Here is a 21,326-nt window from a genome sequence, read left to right on the forward strand (position 1 = left end):
AACTCAATTAAATACATTCTGGCTTAAGAAAGAGGTAACAATTCTTTGATAAAACTTGAAAAGGGAAGTGTTTATCAGCTAATCTCTAGTCTTTAAAACATATTCTCTAACTCCACTTGGATGCTTCACAGGACTGAATGCAGAGCTTAGCCATACTGCTTTTGAGTTAGCTAAAGGTTGTTGCTATACAGCAACATAACAAAGTCCTTCCACCTGCCTATAAGGCCTGAGCGTTTGGTCTGTTTCAGGTTTTTTTAAATCAGGACTGTTGAAGACTAATAATATATTCTGATTAAAGTATGGCCTGGATTGGTCAATATGCTATTTGAGAAAAAAAGAAATTAGTTGGCAAGAAATGGTTCCATTTTTTAGCAATAATCTCTCTCTGCTCACGTTAGACAAACATCTAGCACTGAGAAAGACAAAAGAAGGGAGTAATGATGAATAAAATTAAGAAAAACTTTCCACTTCAAAGAAAACTACGTTGAGATCCCAGCATAGAGTAACCACCTGCCAAAAGCAGCATCTCTGGGAGCAAAAAATATATATATTACACTTGCTCATGAAAGTGCAAATGCTAAACCCATCCTGCCACCCTGCAAATCTTTTCAGTATATGTGTACATCATATATACCCATGATGCAGTCTTTACTCTTTTGGAGAAAGACTGATAACTGCTGTGAAATATGCTTCTAAAACGCATGCTCTTTACTCTTCTAGCAATTGTAGCTTTCATTTATTTCCTGCATCACACCAAGATCTGGAATTAAAATGATGGTAAAAGAACCGTTTTCCTGAAAACTTGTGATGTTTTCACATATGGCTTTAGAGGTCTACCATATGCCAGATGCACTCTGTGTCGAAACTTGGTTTAGAAGTATTCTTGAGATCTGGAAGCACTGGGTTTATTTTAGCAGTGATTATTTTAACATAATCCTGAAGGAAAATAAGAAATAAGCAATTCTCTCTATGGTTTAAGCAATTAATTAATAAATCCTTCTTGCTGACATGACCCAATTGCTAAATGAAGAAAGAAGGGTTTCAAGGGCTGTGTATTTGGTTACCTCTGCTTAGAACACCAACTTTCTGTCACAAATATTGAGTAAGATTGGTTCAGGCCTTAAAAGATTAGACTTTCCATAACTGGACTAATATGAAAATTATCACTGTGCAAGAGATTAAAAAGTCTGCTAGACATGCATCCATGTCAAAAGGTGAAAACATCCTCCTCTTGGCTACTGAGGCCCACATATAATATATCCCTACCCCTTTAAGTTTTCCAATTTAAAACATCACTGAACTGAAAACCAATAGTAACCTCACTCTACACAAAAGTTCAGAGAGTCTTCAAGATGTGTAGTCAATGATTAGCAATAAAAAAAAATCAGAGGACTTGAAAAAAACAGGAGAAGCTAGAAAATGAGACATTGCTGGAAGTTTCAGTCTGGGAAGTAAAAAAAAAAGGGAGGGGGGAATCATAAATGAATATATAAATGCTGAATAGAAGAGTTTGAGAATCAATTTAGATATAAATCTCAGGATATTGAGATTTTTTTCTTTTCAAGATATTAGGGATTTGAATCTCTCCTAAAATAGGCCTTGGATTCACATATGCAAGGTAGGAAATTCATAGAAGTCAGAATTTAAGAATTTAAGGCCTGAAGTGCTACCAGATCATCTAGTCTGACATCCTGTGTATCACAGGCCAGCAACACCACTCAGCACCCACACACTAAACCCAGCAACCAAAATTAGTCCAAAGTATTACAGCCTACAGGAGACTAAACTATTATGTGCCAGAGGGAGAGGTAGGAGGTGCACCAACGCCTCCACAATGGCAGGGAATGGATTAAAAGAGCTATAACCAGATGATCCCGGCAAACTGCACAGGAAGGCAATCCCCCCACCCCAAGATCAATGCCAATCTGACCTGGGGAAAATTCATTCCTGACCCCACATATGGCAATTAGTTAGACTCTGAGTATGCAGGCAAGAATTAGCCAGCCCAGCATCTGAGAGAGAAAGAATGCTCCGTACCATCCTAGCACACCAGCCCACCCCATCCAGAGTCCCATCTCCAGTTATGGCCATCTCTGATGCTTCAGAGGAAGGAGCCAAAACAATCCAGAGTACGCTGGGGCAAAAAAATCTCTTCCTGACCCCTGCAGGTGACCATCTGAGACACTGAAGCATGAGATTATAGGGATATAAGACAAACTGTGGGGAAACATTTGTATAAACAGGCACTCAGATAAACGGAAGTGTTATTGTGAGCTGGATTCCTGCTGCAGGCTGGAAGGCAGTAAAGGTCTGGGTACAGCTGGGAAGTGGGGGCTGAAGAGTCACGCTGGGGCACTGTTTTGCCTGACTGGCTACTGTTGTTACCCTTCCAGGTTATGAGCCAATGAAAGGCAACACCGTGTCAGATCTTCTCCTGCACACCCACCTGCCCTATGGCTGTCCCAGGGCCCAGGCTGCCTGCTCTGGGCTGTGGCTAGACATGGCCCGAGTGGTGACTGTGATGCTGGCAAGACCCTCGCCCTGCTGATCACTGGGAAGGGCTGTGTCCCACACCGTGGGGCTCTGTGATGGGAGAGGAGTGCAGACTAGCAATGCCCTTGTGGATAGGGTGGGTTACATGGACTGCACTTTGAACTGGATACAGTGTTGCAGCTATGCAACCATGTGATTCAGACACATTGCTCTACATTAGCTTTCTCCACCCTTGCACTTCCCTAGTAAGTGGATGCTGTTCGCAGAGGGGAATTTCTTTAAGCAGAAGGCTATCACTGCCATATTCTGTTATTGTGGATGTACTCCTTGTGCTCAGTAGGGCCGCCTGGGGGACACACGGTGGATTCAGATCATTAGAATTTTCAGATAAAAGGAATTTGGAGGATGAGTACACTGAATTTCCCTTATCTAAAATAATTAGTTATCTTCTCAAAGGAGAAAATCAGATCAGTCTGGCATGACCTACCTTTGGTAAACCGTGTCACATTACTTCCCCTTTACCTCTATGTATTTAATTATTCTTTGCTTCACAATTTTTTCTAAAGCGTTGCATACAACTGAGGTCAGACTAACAGGTCTAAAATTGCCCAATCCCTTCACTCCCCCACCCCTTAAACATTAGCTATTTTCTAGTCATATGGTACTACCCCTAAATAGATAGATTTATTAAAAATCCTTGCTACTGGACTAGCAATATCATGTGCCAGTTTTCAGTATTCTGGGATGGACATTATCCAGTCCTCTCTGATTTGAGTACATTAAAGATGTTCAAGTTTTTCTTCCACTTCAGACATGGTAGTTCCCATACACTTATTTCCATCAGCCATACTGCCTTCATGATCCTTATTATCATCCAGACTGAAAACCAAGGCAAAGTTTCATTTTGGTTTTGGGCCTTACCTAGATTATCTTTAATCTTCTCCCCATGCACACTCCATAGCAGCCCAACCTCATCCATCCTTACCCACTTTTAATTTATATAACTAAAAAACCTCTGCTTATTTATTTTAATTTTCTGAGCAAGGGCTAATTAAGCTAGACCTAGCAATTCTCACTTTATTCCTACATTTTTAACCTCCAAGATATAGCTGTCTATGCTAATCGATCCCCTTTTCCATTCCCTGTAGGGTCTCTGCTTATTCCTAATAACCTTTTTGGGGTGGTTTCTCATCCAGTTGGTCTGGGGGCTTCCCGTACAAGATTTTTCTCTTTGCTTGGGATGCAAATTGCAGATAGTTTTTGTATATTTGTTTAAAGAAATTCCAAGCCTCCACTACTTTTAGATCCTTGAACTCACCAGTCCAGTTGATGATATTAACTAAATTTCCTTATTTCCCAAAATCTGCCTTTTTAAAATAAACCACAGTTGATGACCTGGCTTTGATTATCCCTCCATTTAATTTAAACTGAATCAACTCCTGATCACTCAATCCCAGGTTGATATAACCAGCTCAGAATAATTCTCTTTAAATCATGATCCTCCTGTTCAACCAGCAGGCTGTCACTTTTCAGTGAATCTGGGATGCTGTAATGGCTGCACTTGAAGGAGACCTTGTCTAACCAGCAGTCATTTGGTCTGAGATGTGAGTGAGTTTTGGTATTTGATAGTTACAGTCTTCTTGGCCATTCTGATATTTTGAATATCTGAAATAAGCTACAGAGAGCAGGCACAGACATGAGGTTTTCTTAAGTCTCGTTGGAAGTTCTATTTCCGAATCCTTGGTGTTTGGAGCAGGCTATTTACAACTGAGGAAAGTGGCCTTATGGTTCAGCATAACAGAGGCTTATGTCTTAGCCTGAAGATCTTCACAAGAATTTGAAAAATCTTTTAGATCCTCTGGGAATTGGGAGTAGAAGTCAAAGGTTCTTCTTAATACAGGATTTAGAGTGATGTACTTGGCTACAGTAGTTAGCCACTTAGGTTGCAGCTTTTTTTCATTATCCTCCATGACTGCAAAAAGGAAACGGTCATCTAACAGAACAGATAGCAAAAACCTGAAGAAATATCTTTGAGCAGATTAGAAAGAAAAAGCATTGCTAAAAGAAGATCCTTTCCAACAGATATCCTTGGTCTTTCTTGCTAACCAACCTATGAGTGAGAGATCTGAAATTACCTCCAGATTTTCAGTAGAGGACACTGCCTTAAAAGGCTGAGTGGGAAACAACACAAATTCTGATCCTTAAATATGACAACACATTTATTTTTCCTACATTTTTTTTTTTTTTTTTTTGGAAATCCAGGCAACCATACTTTATAATAAATGAACTACTGGTTCTTAAAACTTCCTTGTATTATGTAGTTATTAGACCTATATATTGAATAGGGATAGGAAAGTGATCACGCTTATTTTGAGTGCACAGGATTCCTTACTGGATACTGCAGCTAACTGGCCTATTTTTGAATCATACATTTTGGTTTGCTCCAGTTTGAGCAACCCTATTTTAGTATAGCTACGTGTGCTATATTTATTCATGTACATACCCAGACTCCTCTAAGTCCATTAGAAATGTCTGACTCAATTCCACAGATTTATTGTATGTATAAAATGTCATCTCCGTTTTATATCAATTCTAAATTTGCTACCAATTTCTAGGTCCCTTGTTTCTGTTATTAGACTAGAAAAGGAATGACTGACCTGTCTTAAATAAGCCTAGCATTTATCCTCATCTCCTCTTGCTCTCTAAATATAGTATAATGGCTCCATCTGCAGAGGAGCAGAGATCTCACTGAAGCTAGCGGGAGCTGCAGGAGCTCAGAACCTCTCAAAAGTCAGGTCACAAATCTCTAATTGACTCTCATAATCAACCCTTGCAAATCTCCTGCCATCCTCACTGTCCTTTTCTGAACTCAAGTTAGGCTACCAACAGACAGTGCAATACTCTAGCGGTGCAGAGAGTATGTGTATTTTATATAGTTGTTATAGTAGTTTATTTTCTATCCCATTTTAATGGGATGTAGCATCCTACTGGCTTTTTAGTAAGCTGTTGCACATTAAGCAGACAGCTTCATTCATCAACGGTCTGCGGCGAATCTTTAAACCCTTTCCCAAAACAGAGCTAGTTGCGTTAGAGGCCTAAGCTCCCAAAGCTACATTAGTTCTCTCAAAGTGCAACATTTGTGCCCATTCACCAATAATTACTTACACACATACACACCACTGTGACTATGCATTCTGTCAACTGCTGATGGCTAAGGCTAGGCAAAATTAGTTGTACTGGTTTCTCTTTTATTTGAAATACTATGAACATAAATAACCCTCCGACAAAATGCAACAAATACACTTAAGTTACCTTCAGATGGGTGAGCGTCAGGTCTGGGGAGTTTAGGGGAGAGAGGGGCAGTGTAGGGTGGAGAATCCTGAGAATATCGTTTAGTACTTCTGTTTTCTGATATTTCCTCTTTTGCTGTCAACAGAAAAAGTTACAGTCTTTCATTTCAGAACTAATAACATTGTTGGGGGAAAGAGGAAAGATATACAAGTGAGGTGAATGTGTGCTGTATTCACTCACTGGATTTTAATTCTGCTCCCTATATTGTGTGTCTTGGAATGACTGTAGCACAACTCAGACAGTACTACCTTACACCATTTTGAAACGTTACCCACAAGTCTTCAGTGACAATATATTTTACTATTAGCTTAACCTTATCAGGCAGGCTCAGTTATCACCACACAAACTTTCAGGGCTAAAATATAGTTGGGTCAGACAGTTATCACCCAAGTTGCCTTGAGCTGGCTTCAACCTGAAGAGAGTTCAAAATACAGAGCTTCTTGCTTGACAGACAAGATAAGGGAAGCTTAATGGCATATTGCATCTATTTTTCCACCTTATTAACCAAACTTACAAAATTACAGTCAGATTACAGCTGGTTTTAACTAGCAGCTCCATAAAAGGAAAAAACACCAACTTCCAAAGGAGCACACAGGAACACCGCAGCTTCTATACAGCCATCCAAGTTTCTCCCCTAATAAGAATCTTCTGAGACTGCAGCCAGATCAAATGTTTGCAGTTATGAGCTAGTGGCTAGAGCACTGGACTGTGAGACTCAGGAGACTTGGGTTCTATTCCCAACTCTGCTGGGTGACCTGGGGTAAGTCACTTTTCCCATCTGTAAAATGGGGATAATGTTACTGGCCTCCTTTGTAAAGCGCTTTGAGACCCACTGTTATTATTATTATATATCATATAGATGGCAGCTATATTTCGGCTAGAAATATTTAACCAAAAATCAAGAGCTACAGGAATAGGGTAAAAACAGTTACTAACCTTTCTGTAACTCTTGTTCTTTGAGATGTGTTGCTCATGTCCATTCCAAGTGAGGTGGGCATGCACTGTTGCTGGAGATTTTTCCCTCAGAGGTATCTGTCAGGCCGGTTCAAGCACCCTCTGGGGCTGCGCGTTCATGCGCCAGTATAAGGGTCCTGGCCAGCCCTGCATCCTCTCAGTTCCTTCTTGCCAGCTAACTCCAATAGAGGGGCCATAGGGTGGGTTGTGGAATGGACATGAGCCACACATATTGACGAAAAACAGTTATGGAAAGGTTAGTAACGTTTTTTTTTTTCTTCAACTACTTGCTCATGTTCATTCCATTTTAAGTGAATCCCAAGCAGAATTCAAGGAGGTGGGGTCAGAGTTCACAGACATGTGGATCACAACACTGCTCTACCAAACTTGGCATCATGTCTTGTCCGCTGGGTGATTGCATAGACCAAGTTGCTGCTCTGCAGAGGTCTTGGACTGGGACCTGGGCCAGAAACGCTGATGATGAAGCCTGAGCATTCATCAAATGGGATTTCAAGATGGCAGGAGATAGGATACCCACCTGCTCATAGCCTGTACAAATGCAGAAAATTATCCATGATGAAATTCTCTGAGCGGAAACTGGTAGGCCTTTCATACTGTCTGCTACTGCCCCAAAGATCTACATTGATTTATGGAATGGCTTGGTCCTCTGAATGTAGAGGGTCACGGCACACCTAACATCCAGCGTGTGGAGATGCTGCTCCTCCGAATTCTTGTGCAATTTTTGGAAGAAAACTGGCAGGAAAAAAAACCTGATTACTATGAAACTGCGAGACCGCCTTTGGGAGGAATGCTGTGAGGGGGCATAGTTGAAGCTGGTCCTCAAGCTGGGCTTGCTGCAGGAGACAAAGGATTTGAAGCCTGGAGACTAGGGCATACCCGGCCCTATGGGTAGAGGATGTCCCTCTATGCTAAACATGTGTGTGTGGGGGGGGAATCTAACCATATACACTAAATAGTAAAATAAATAAATAAATGAAGGTAACTAAACATGTGGGAAAAAAAGGCGGGAATAACAGAACCACTGATTGAATGCCCTGCCGAGGCAAAATCATTTGTTCCAGTGACCATCACGGGCTGTAAGAAGGAACTGAGAGGATGCGGGGCCAACCAGTCCCCTTATATCAGCACATGAGCACATGGCACCAGAGGGTGCTAGAGCTGGCCCAATGGATACAACTGAGGGAAAAATTTATGGCAACTGTGCATGCGGTGTGCGCACACCTTACGTGGAATGGACGTGAGCAAGCACAAGAAGAAGAAGAAGATTAGCTTCGCCTCTTAGTCTATTTTTCTCTTTCTCTTTGGTTGCCTGTGTACAATCACCTAAACATTAAGGCAGTCGATCGCAATTAACTCAACGCGATTAACTAAAAAAAATTAATTGTGATTAAAAAATTTAATCACGATTAATTGCACTGTTAAACAATAGAATATCAATTGAAATATATTAAATATTTTGGATGTTTTTCTACATTTTCAAATATATTGATTTCAATTACAACACAGAATACAAAGTGTACAGTGCTCACTTTATTATTTTTTATTACAAATATTTGCACTGTAAAAATGATAAACAAAAGAAATAATATTTTTCAATTCACCTCATACAAGTACTATAGTGCAATCTCTATTATGAAAATGCAGTTTACAAATGTAGATTTTTTTTGTTTGTTACACAACTGCACTCAAAAACAAAACAATGTAAACCAGGAGTCGGCAACCGATGGCACGCGTGCCAAAGATGGCACGCGAGCCAATTTTTAATGGCACGCTGGGGCCTGCCGGGACCCCAGTGTGCCATTAAAAATCTTGCCGACATGGCAAGCTGCAGGGTCCGTGCTCCAGAGCAGGAGCGCCGGGGCGAGCGCAGCAAGCCCGTCTGCCCCTCCCCCGCCTTCCCCCTCTTCCCCATGAGCCATGCCACCGCATACAGCATTTGGCTCCATGGGGAGGGAAAGACGCTCCCCGCTCATCCGGAGCCCCACCGCCTCGCGCAGCCCAGCCCTGCCCCGCCCCGCCCCGCCCCGCCCCTCAGAGCGCTGCGCACGCGCGGCAGCAGAACTCCGGATCAGCGGGGAACCTCATGGTAAGGGGTCTAGGTCCAGGTCCGGGGGGGGGGGGTGTTGGATAAGGGGTGAGGGCAGTCAGGGGACAGGGAGCAGGGTGGGTTGGATGGGGGAGTGGGGTAGCCCGGGGGGGGGGTTAGGGGCGGGGGTCTCTGGAGGGGGCAGTCAGGGAGCAGGGGGGGTTGGATGGGGCATGGGAGTCCCGGGGTCTGTTAGGGGGTGGGGGGTGGATAGGGGTCAGGGCAGTCAGGGGACAGGGAGCAAGGAGGGTCCTGGGGAGGCAGTTAGGGAGGGGGGGGTCTCTGGAGGAGATAGTCAAGGGACAAAGAGCTGGGGGGGTTGGGAGTTCGGAGGGGCTGTCAGGAGGCAGGGGTGTGGAGAGGGGTTGGGCGAGCAGGGGGGCGTTGTATGGGTCCAGAGTTCTGGGGGTCCTGTCAGGGGGCGGGGAGCGGTTAGATAGGCATGCGGAGTCCAGGGGGTTCTGTCTGGGTGCAGGAGTGTGGATAAGGGTTGGGGCAGTCAGGGGACAGGTAGGGTCCTAGGGGGGCAGTCAGGGGACAAGGGGCAGGGAGGCTTAGATAGGGGGTGGAGTCCCAGGAGTGGGTAGTCGGGACAAGGAGTGAGGGGGGTTGGGGGTTCTGAGAGTGGCAGTCACCCAGCCCTCTGCCCTGAGCCCTGCACCCCCACATGCCCCCAGGCCCCTGCCCTGAGCCCTCTGCTGCCTCCTTCACTCCCCCGCATGACCCCAGCCCTGACTCTGGCACCCCCACACATACCCAGCCTCCCTACCCTGACACCTGCATCCCCCTCACATGTGCCTAGCCCTCTGCCCTGACTCTTGCATCCCACACATCTCCAGCCCCCCCCACATCCCATGCACCCTGCATATCCCCACCCCCACCCTGTGCACCAAATGGGAGCTCCTGCACCCCCACTCACATTCCCACCTGCACCCCTCACACCAAATGGGAGCTGCCCACATGCCCCCACACCCCAACCCTGAGCCCCCTCCCTCATTCTAGCTCCTGGCCAGACCCTTCACCCCCAGCCCTGTGCTCGGTCACTCCCACCCTCAGCTCAGTGCAGAGAGAGGAAGAGAATGGGCCAGAACCAGGGAGAAGGTAGGTACCCAGTGTATGTGGGCAGGGCCGGGACCCCAGACTGGCAGCGGGCTGAGCGGGTCCGGCAGCCGGGATCCCGGCTGGCAGGAGCCGGCGGATGGAACCCCTGAGCGACAGTGGGCTGAGCCGCTCAGCCCACTGCCAGTCTGGGGTCCCGGCTGCTAGCCCCGCTCAGCCCACTGCCAGTCTGAGGTTCTGGCTGCCAGACCCTTCCCAGCTGGGGTCCTGGCCGCAGGCCCCACCCAGCCCACTGCCGGCCTAGATGAACAGAACCCCAGACCTGCAGCGGGCTGAGCGGGCTGGCGGCGTAAGATCAACATTTTAATTTAATTTTAAATGAAGCTTCTTAAACATTTTGAAAACCCATCTTGTTTATTTATTTAGTTTAGTTATATAATATATAGACTTGTAGAGAGACCTTCTAAAAAACATTAAAATGTATTACCGGCACGCAAAACCTTAAATTAGAGTGAATAAATGAAGACTCGGCACACCACTTCTGAAAGATTGCCGACCCCTGATGTAAACCATTAGAGCCTACAAGTCCACTCAGTCCTACTTTGTCTTCGCAATTAGCTGAACAAGTACAAGTTTGTTTACATTTATGGGAGATAACGCTGCCTGCTTCTTATTCATAATGTCACCTGAAAGTGAGAACAGGCGTTCACATGGCACTTTTGTAGCTGGCATTGCAAGGTATTTACGTGCTAGATATGCTAAACATTCATATGCCCCTTCATGCTTTGGCCACCATTCCAGAGGACATGCTTCAATGCTGATGATGCTCATTAAAAAAATTATATGTTAATTAAATTTGTGACTGAACTCACTGGAGGGGAATTGTATATCTCTTGTTTGTTTTACCTGCATTCTGTCATATATTTCATGTTATAGCAGTCTTGGATCATGACCCAGCACGTTTGTTTTAAGAACACTTTCACAGCAGATTTGACAAAAATACAAAGAAGGTACCATGTGAGATTTCTAAAAATAGCTACGGCATTTGACCCAAGGTTTTAAAAATCTGAAGTGCCGTCCAAAATCTGAGAGTGACAAGGTATAGAGCATGCTTTCAGAAGGCTTAAAAGAGCAACACTCCGACGTGGAAACTACAGATCCCGAACCACCAAAAAAGAAAATCAACCTTCTGCTGGTAGCATCTGACTCAGATGATGAAAATGAACATGAGTCGGTCCGCTCTGCTTTGGATCTTTATTGAGCAGAACCCATCATCAGCATGGACGCGTGTCCTCTGGAAAGGTGGTTGAAACATGAAGGGACATATGAATCTTTAGTTCATCTGGCATGTAAATATGTTGTGATGCCGGCTACAATAGTACCACACGAACACCGGTTCTCATTTTCAGGTGACAATGTGAACAAGAAACGGGCAGCATTATCTCCTGCAAATTATAACCAAACTTGTTTGTCTGAGCGACTGGCTGAAGTAGGACTGAGTGGACTCGTAGGCTCTGAAGTTTTACATTGTTTTGTTTTTTAATGTAGTTATTCTTTGTACATAATTCTACATTTGTAAGTTCAACTTACGTGCTAGAGATTGCACTACAGTACTTGTATTAGGTGAATTGAAAAATACTATTTCTTTTGTTTTTTTGCAGTGCAAATATTTTAATCAAAAATAAATATTAAGTGAGCACTGTACACTTTGTATTCTGTGTTGTAATTGAAATCAAAATATTTGAAAATGTAGAAAACATCCAAAAATATTTATATAAATAGTATTCTATTATTAACAGTACAATTAATCGCAACTGTTTTAATCGCCTGACAGCCCTACTAAACATCTCTAACATTAATGCTTTTCGTTTCGGATGGTGACCTTCATTATGAGAGAGTGAGAGGGAGAGATTTTTTCTACATCATTTTCTGGTCTTACTCCTTTACTTTTAGGATTATTTCATTTCAACTCTCACTTCAGTTTTCTATATAATTATCTTAGTCTCATTATGGGCTAAGTCCTGGATACTGTTGACACTGTAGTCAGCAGCTGGGTGCAGAAGGAGACCTCAGGGGTACCATGCTTGTCCTTGCAATCAAGGTAAGGGGCGCTGTTTTGGGTGGGGTGCTGTGTTCTTCACTTGCAGAAATGGGTTCCTCATTTCCTAAACCACCACAGCCAGCCATCTATAAATCCTGGTTTCTCTCCATACCTATGATAGACTCTATGTAGTCTCAACAACTTTGCAATGGTCACAGAAGGGAGAAAGTATGAAGCACCTTTCAGTTGGGTAGAGGGGGGCTGCATTGAGTCTTATAGGGCAAACTTATTTTAGGCAGGTAATAATTATATTTTGCTGCTGTGAATTAAATATATTTTACTATATGTACATAATTCAAGCAGATTAAATGTAAAGTTTAAACTAGATCTTCTACAGCATCACAGTGGGATGATGTATACATTGCCTTGTTTGCCTAAAGAAAATAATTTGCTTAACAATACAGTTTTTCCACATGTGGTTTAAATCACCCCATCACACTAGGACTAATTTTACTAAGAACCACACTGTACTCATTTCAATCAATTCAAGTTGTAGGAGGACATATCAAAAAATGAATTGCACAAAATAACCATACACGCCAAAACATGTTGTACTTGAAAAAGAAATAGTGTAATTTAGTATTACCTGGTTTGTTCCTATCATACTCTGTAGGACTATGTGCACTTCCCATATAAGGGCTGAAGGGCTGGCTACTAAAAAGATTATCACACTGCAGACTGTGGCAGAGCTTCTCCAAGAAACGCAGGACAAATGATGCACTGTTTACGGAAGGAAGATTGATGGCATGTTTCTCCCCATCAAAGGCGGCTGTGAGTAAGAAGATGATGTCAGACACCATCCAAACACCAGGAAGTAGAGTATAACACCACCACTAACTAAAATATAATACATCTTGCTTTGATTAAAACAGTGTAGAGGTAAAAAGAGAGGTAAACAATTGTTCTGGCATCTTATGAGACTATTTAGCAAATTTTCCTTCAAAGGGCCAGATTCTGATCTCAGTTACACCTGTGTAAATTCAGATTAGCTCCCCTGACAGAAATTAAACATTGTCTGTGTTATTTGCTTATTGAACAGCAAGACATGTCAAATGTTTACAGGAAATAAAACAGAAGAAAACTTTTATAGTACTTGGGGATTTTTGAGGGACCTCATTTGTTAACATGAACTGCTCATACTCATCTGTTGCAGACTGTCACCTGTTACAATTATAGTGACGGCCAGGAGTAACTGTCTTGCTATTTTAAGAAGCTGTGTTATTCAACATTATAGAACCCATTCCAGCAGTGGTTGTGCAGGTCAAGCTCCCATTTATTTAAGTAGGAACTCTGACAACGTAAGGAAACCAAGAACAAACACCAATAGTAGTTACGTTGCTTTAAAAGTCAGTTTATTACATGCATCTTAGATAACATGAAGGGTGATATGCTTTTACTTTATTTTATATTTGTTACATAAGAACAGCCATACTGGGTCAGACCAAAGGTCCATCTAGCCCAGTATCCTGTCTTCTGACAGTGGCCAATGCCAGGTGCCTCAGAAGGAATGAACAGAACGGGTAATTAACACGTGATCCATCCCCTGTCACCCATTCTCAGCTTCTGGCAAACAGAGGCTAGGGACACCATCCCTGCCCATTCTGGCTAATAGCCATTGATGGGATTATTCTCCATGAATTTATCTTGTTCTTTTTTGAACCCTGTTATAGTCTTGGCCTTCACAACATCCTCTGGTAAGGAGTTCCACAGACTGACTGTGTGTTGTGTGAAAAAATACTTCCTTTTATATGTTTTAAACCTGCTGCCTATTAATTTCATTTGGTGACCCCTAGTTCTTGTGTTATGAGAAGGAGTAAATAACACTTCCTTATTTACTTTCTCCACACCAGTCATGATTTTATAGACCTCATTCATATCCTCCTTAGTCGTCTCTTTTCCAAGCTTAAAAGTCCCAGTCTTATTAACCCCTCCTGATAGGGAAGCCGTTCCATACCCCTAATAATTTTTGTTGCCCTTTTCTGAACCTTTTCCAATTCCAATATATCTTTTCTGAGATGGTATGACCACATCTGAATGCAGTATTCAAGATGTAGGCACACCAGGGATTTACATACAGGCAATATATTTTCTGTCTTATTATCTATCCCTTTCTTAATGATTCCCAACATTCTGTTAGCTTTTTTGACTGCTGCTGCACATTGAGTGGATGTTTTCAGAGAACTATCCACAATGACTCCAAGATGTCTTTCTTGAGTGGTAACAGCTCATTTAGACCCTATTAATATATATATATATATATATTATATATATATAAAATTGGGATTATGTTTTCCAATGTGCATTACTTTGCACTTATCAACATTGAATTTCATCTGCCATTTTGTTGCCCAGTCGCCCAGTTTTGTGAGATTCCTTTGTAGCTCTTCACAGTCTGCTTGGGACTTAACTATCTTGAGTAGTTTTGTATAATCTACAAATTTGTCACCTCACTGTTTACCTCTTTTTCCAGATCATTTAGGAATATGTTGAATAGGACAGGTCCCAGTACAGACCCTTGGGGGACACCACTATTTACCTCTCTCCGTTCTGAAAACTGACCATTTAATCCTACCCTTTGTTTCCTATCTTTTAACCAGTTACCAATCCATGAGAGGACCTTCCCTTTTATCCCATGGCAGCTTGTTGTATTAAAAGCATCAATAGGAATTAAAATGTTTTAGGGAAAAGCCAAACTTCCTCTTCTGGCAAACAGTGAGATGAAAAAAGTTAAGAACACTAATTCCAGGCCTTTAGATGAGCAATTCTCATTGCATTAGCTGTGTACTTTCTAACTAGAAATAATGTATAGTGTAACACATCACAAATCTAACAGGTAACAAACATGTAATTTATGGCTACAAAGACATTGTTATGAATTTTAAAATTTTTACTATTTTGCCTTCCTGCTTTTCCCTGCTCATCAAGTATGATTTGGGTGTGTGCAAGAGTTTAGTATAAGAGTTTCCCTGCAAAAAATAAGAAGTGCTGGAGAGCATCATATTCCATTGATAGGGAAACAGTGGTGTGCTTTCAAAAACAATACCTTTGCAAGTTTGACATTAAATGGCAGAAATCTGAATTAGGAGCCATACCATGCTAAGAATCATTCCACGATCAATAAGGGGCAATGTATTCAGTTTTAAAAACATATCTAGAGTGGTTTAAACTAGTATCAGAAAAGTGATACAAATAACACCTCTAATGTGAAGCGATGTTGTACAGGTATTTTACAAATGCAGTAAATATAAAATATAAAAATGCTACAACAGAACCTTACTCATTTGCTCTCATAACTGGATGACGCATTGAGGATTACTGAATTATGAGAATAACTGAATTAGGGACAAATCCTGGCCCTTCTTTCCTTCATGGCAAAGAAATCACTAAGGTCACTAGATTAACAAGTCTCTGAAGTCCAAATGAACTCCTAAGGACTCACCGTACCACTTCAGGGTCACCCACAGAAGACTCCGATTGTTATTTTGTGGGTACCCAGGGAGCAGATTCCACCTAGCTCTGAATCAGTTAGGAGACTGAATGGGCTACATGGCCTCCCATACACCTCCTGATAGACATACTGCAAAACAGCACTGTCCATCACAATGAAAATCCATGATCCATCAGGATGGTCTTGTGGTCTTCCCATGTGACCTTGGAGAAGCCACTTACTCTCTCTGCCTCAGTTTCCCATTTATAAAATGGAAATATACTTCTTCATCTCATAGGGATGTTGTGAGAGTAAATCCAGTAACAGTTGTGAAGTAATCAGTTGTTATGATGAGGATCACTAATAAATAATCTGGGCAAAAGAAGCTCTCCCTAGGCCCCACAAAGCACCATGGCAATCATGGGAGAAGAGTGTGATATTGCCTGCAAAACTCCCAGCCCCAAAGAAAATATTATTTAAAAAAAACATGTATGGGAACTCCTCCTGGTCCTTGTTCCCGGTGTGATAGCTATTTGGTGGTTTTCCCAGCTCCATAGCTGTTGTCACAGAATCTAGTGGGAAAGACTTACGGTCATCTTGTCCATCTGCCAGTCACTGCAGACAAGACAATTTGTCAAGACAATTCACCAGTCCAGACACAATTTACTTGCTTATCCTTTATAATGATAAAGTTAATGAAAGAAATGATGTTTTTTTAACCAATCAGTCCAAAGATACTCACTCTACCTGAGTGTCCAGTTTGAATTTTGCAAAGCTGGCCAACCTACTTTATATTTACTAATGTTTTGTCCGGTCTATTCAGAAAAAACTGTCAAACACTGGAACTTCCATTACTTTCCTTGAGACATCATTCCACAAGCCATAGGATCAGTTTTTCCTAATATTCAGATTTCACATTCCCTTTCTTAATTTTATTCTGTTACTCCTCATTTTATTCTGCTAAGCAATTCCTCCCCCTGCTCCGTGTTCACACCTATAGCTGGTTGGAAAACTTTTGATAAAACATTTTTTCAACAGAATCTGTCATTTTGTTGAAGCTGAAACATTTGAGGATAATGTTCAATTTCAGTGAAATTCTGCCAGAAACCAGCTAGGATCCCAATGTTTTCCTGCCAGCTTGCCTGCCCAGCTCCTTGGCAGCCTGACTAGCAGACTAATGGGGAGCTGGGAGCAGGACTCCCAGGCCCTCACTTGCGACTCCTCAGCAGCCTGGATTCCCAGGAGAGTTGGATGGAAGAATGATAATTCCATTCTGTGGAGAATTTTGGGCTTTTGTTCCAAATTGGAACTAAACCAAATTTCAAAATCACGAAATCCTCCAGGAAACAGAATTACAGTTGTCTGCCTACTTCAATTCACACCCCTTACTTATACATCCCTTGGGCCAGGATTTAGTCCCTTGTAAGCAATCAGTAAAAAAGCAAGGATAATGCGCATCATGAAATGTATTTTGTTCTTGCGATTTGACAGTTTTTGGTGTTAATTATTTATGACAATACTTAATGTGCTAGTAAACATATAAAAATATCTTAGTAACAAAACCACATTTGTACAGAGGTGCTAAACCTTTTTTGAGAAATAAGAAGAGCGCTCCATTTTGTGAACAAACTGGTGTGCAAATTGTGCGTGAGGATTAGACAAGTTCTGCTGCACGCGGGTCAGGATGCTGTATTTTAACACTGTTAGGCAGCGAGTTCTTTTATGAGAGCTTAAATAAACCTGCCTTCCACTAATCATCTTTCACATCTGGTATTAATATAAGGAGATTAAAGTAAGACAAACCTTTTTTACTGCCAGTGATGAAATTATGAATTAATGTGGCTTACTACTATACAGACGATTGCCAACCCAGAAGGGGAAAAAATGACAAGATGCAGATACTGAGTTTGAGCTATGAGGATAATTTATCTACAGAGCTGCCCTTGGCATACATAAGAAATAAACCCACTCTGTAGTACAGCAGTGCTTCTCATCCAGAGGCCTGGGGTCCCCTGAGCAGGTTTCAGGGGGTCCGCCAAGCATAGCCGGCATTAGACTTGCTAGGGCTCAGGGCAGAAAGCCGAAGCTCTGCCAGGCAGGACTGCAGCCCGGGGTTGAAGCTGAAGTCTAAGTAATTTAGCTTCATGGTGCCCCCTGTGGCGTGGAGCCCCGGGAAACTGCTTTGCTCGCTATCCCTTAATGCTAGCCCTGGCTTTTATATGCAGAAAAATAGTTGTGGCACAGCTGGGGCATGGAGCTTTTATAACGAGGTGGGGGAAGGGGGCTCAGAAAGAAAAAGGTTGAGAACCACTGTAGCAGAGGACATAGGTGCTCAAACAGTGACCCTAAGACGCCTCTAGAATATTAGTACAGAAAAAAAAAAAAGAGAAGCAACAGCAGTTCTGTTAACATATGGAATCAGTTATCTGGAACCTAAGCAGACTAGTTTTAAACTTTTTACCCACTTGGTTACAACATCAAGAAGACAAACACGGTGTATGGATAAGACGTGAATTAATAAAGCTGAACTTTGACTTGCATTGAATTTATTTGACACATATTTAGCTATGGCTATTTACTGTGGTATGCAAGTGTTACTTTGTAAAAAATTGAACAATGCTGTATGGTATATGTAATTTTATATAGTCACTGCTGAATTCAAATTAAGAAAACTGGCTGTATCATTATATACCCTATATTAAGATGTAAATTTAGTGGTGGTCATAGATATACCACCAGTAAACGAAGTCACAGTTGGGCATTCTTAGCTATGCTTAAAGATTTACAAAAGTAACATAAAAATGTTAATCATTGCTTTGCTACTACTTCAACTCCCCTACTTTACACCATACTCAAATTTCTCAAACAGAACCCAGTGAACAAACTGGAAAAATTCAAGGACTTTGCATACCTGTTATCATCTCCCCTCCATGATGCCCTGACTTGAGAAATCCAAAGACAGTTTTGGATAAATAGGCACAGTCTACACAGGCCTGCACAGCCTGCTGAAGTACCACATTTACAGGACCTGGTCCAAAGTGGTCTGGAAGCTGCTGAACTTTCTTCTTATCCAGGTGAGGTCCAGAGTTCCCATGCTTGTTAACATAGACGCAAACTGAAAAATTACAAGCCATATTTATGGAATCTGCCCACTTCAGACACAATCACACTCAGTCAAAACGTATTTCAGTGGCTCTCACTGAAAATCATATTGAATTTGATTGATGCACACTAAACACAAAAACACCATACACCTTCTGTGCATACACTTCTTTCTTTAACAACACAGTTTACCAATAGTTAACAACTTAGCATGCAATGCAGCAATGGATAAGTCATGAAACCCTGGCAGATTAAAGTAAAAACAGGATTTTGACCAGGTACCAAAATTGTTAGCTACCCAGGCTTCCCCTCCCCTTTAGAAGACCACATTGCTCTCAAGTGCCTCCCCTCTGCATCCTAGTATATTTTAAAGCAACTCTAGGGCAATCTCTCTGCACTGGATGCTCAAAATAGCATCATCATTGCATTGTCTCCTCACTGACACAAAATGCAGTTCGGTTCTCCAGTATTTTTACTTTTAAAATTGTACCTACTGCACAACAACATGGTGGTGCCGAACTCCATGACAAATATCTCCAACCCAGCAGCCATTCACAGCAGTATTCGTTTCCTTTTTTCTCAACCTGATGAATCAGCCTCCAAAACCCTCCTACATCACACTACCATGATGAGTTTATCCCAGCCTACACCCATCTGTGCTTGTTACTGAACTCCATCCGCATATGGGTTCCATTACACTACATCTAACCCGGTAGATGCTCTGAGCTATAAGAATACAGGGGTCAAAGTGAAGACCTTAACAAAATGCATTACTGTAAAATGCGCTGTGTTATTTCTAGAATTAAAATCTGCCAAAACAACAGTCAAGTTCATTTTAGGAAGATCCTTTCTATAGAAACAAAAAAGAAAAAAAAAAGCAACTGCCTGTTCAAGAAAAGACAGGCACCTGAAATAACTCAGACCTATCACAGGGATCATAATCTGTGGTTAAGCAACAAGACAAAATAAGGGGTGAAAGCCTGACCCCACTGAAGTCAATAGAAATGTTTCCATTAACTTCAGTGGGACCAGGATTTATTGTGGTCTAATAAGGATATGCCTTGGTGGTGAGGCAATAAACTGAAGCATTAAGTAAGATAAAATAAACCTGTTTTTTTTAAAATGAATTACAGTACTATTTGTGCTCAAATGAAACTTGGATTTTTCAAACAACTGATATTTGTAAAAAGATGGGTAGAAGTGGTAGCCGTGTTAGTCTGTATCAGCAAAAAGAACAGGAGTACTTGTGGCACCTTAGAGACTAACAAATTTATTTAGGCATAAGCTTCCTTGGGCTAAAACCCATGCATCTGATGAAGTGGGTTCTAGCCCACAAAAGCTTATGCCCAAATAAATTTGTTAGTCTCTAAGGTGCCACAAGTACTCCTCATTCTTTTTGTAAAAAGACTGTAATGCTCCCAAACTCTGCATTCATGTCTATTTTCTGTTTGACAGCAGAAGCCGTGGGAGGCACAGATGTGGATGTGGAGAGAACAGGAAAACTCTGTAAAATATGTTATTAAACTCTTATTTGGGCTCAGTAATGTTTTTAAACCTGACAGGTTTCTTTTAGTAGGAAATGATTGCCTATTCTGCCCCAATGTTGTCTAGCACTGAAAGAGGGGTAGCTGCAAGGACATGGAGAAGGGAAAGCAGAGGGACAGTTTCTTTGTAAAAGCAGCTTAAAAATGGCAAAAAATTAAAAGCATAGCAAACTTTTTTTTGAGGGGGGCACTTTAGCAGGTCCCAGGATTTGGCGACGACCATATAGCTGACAATTTATAAATTGTCCCATAACTGTGTAATAAAGAGACTACTCAGAGGTAGTTCTAACTAGCTTTTCCACCACCCATTTTATAATATAGTTCACTGCTTTTCCATTTTAAATGAGTTCTTGTTTTAACCTGGCCCATTTCTCCTGGATTTTGTTTTTTCAGTGACATAGTTTGTCATCTTTATCTCTATTTCCATACTCTCTGGAGTGTAACAGTAGTGTCTAATGGCCTTTTGGTAACAGTCATTTCCAGTACATTTTGCTACTGGTTGGGATGGAAGTAAGGTAAGACAAAGCATGCCCTTTCTTCTTTATCAAGCATTGTACTCCAGGCTATGGAAGACTATTGAAAGTGCAATGGACTTTCCTATTTACACACCAAAAAGCATGCTAACCAGACATCAAATTCCTGAAGTTCTGGTGTTTCTTGCCATTGCACATGCACCAAATAGCAGCCTTACCTAAGCACATTTGGAGAACTGCAATATAAAAATATATTTTCATATGAAGATGTTAGCAAAACAATTTATTTTCAGCAGATGTTTTAGAATAATAGTAGCATAAAACAATATAATTATTTGTATTTAAAGGGGGAAGTAATTTCAGACATTCAGACTGCCCTTTTATACCTGTGGATATAACTGCTGCTGTTGCACCAGCAATGCCACCTCCATCTTTATGTATCTGTGTACTGCCATTGTCCCCCTCAGGAGAAGTAAGAGGAGGAGAAGGTGCAGGAGGAGATTTCACTGGCAAGATTTTTTTCTGTTAAAAAAAAAAACCAAAACACAAAATCAGCAAGTGACCTTTTGTTAAACAATTCTCCTTCACAAAACGAACTATGCACTATCAATCACCATTCACTACTGAGGTAAGGAACACACACCTTCAGAGTTCCACTTACTACAGCGAAACTCAACTCCCCAACAGGAAGACGTTCTAGAAACAGTAATCCACT

General features: G+C 41.7%; 1 protein-coding gene across 15 annotated transcripts in view; it reads right to left on the minus strand.

Moving 5' to 3' along the window:
• Nucleotides 1–21,326, minus strand: part of SCML2 (Scm polycomb group protein like 2) — a 188,776-nt gene that overhangs the window by 57,111 nt on the left and 110,339 nt on the right. For all 15 annotated transcript variants that reach the window (XM_039489989.1, XM_039489982.1, XM_039489972.1 and 12 more), the window contains 4 exons: nt 20,998–21,133; nt 18,404–18,607; nt 12,652–12,834; nt 5,806–5,919 (listed from right to left, as the gene is read on the minus strand). In XM_039489989.1, the coding sequence (XP_039345923.1) occupies nt 5,806–5,919; nt 12,652–12,834; nt 18,404–18,607; nt 20,998–21,133 (637 nt within the window). The remainder of the gene's footprint in view (nt 1–5,805; nt 5,920–12,651; nt 12,835–18,403; nt 18,608–20,997; nt 21,134–21,326) is intronic.

This window comes from Mauremys reevesii, linkage group 1, assembly GCF_016161935.1.
Source record: "Mauremys reevesii isolate NIE-2019 linkage group 1, ASM1616193v1, whole genome shotgun sequence".
In the NCBI taxonomy this organism is placed as follows: Eukaryota; Metazoa; Chordata; order Testudines; family Geoemydidae; genus Mauremys; species Mauremys reevesii.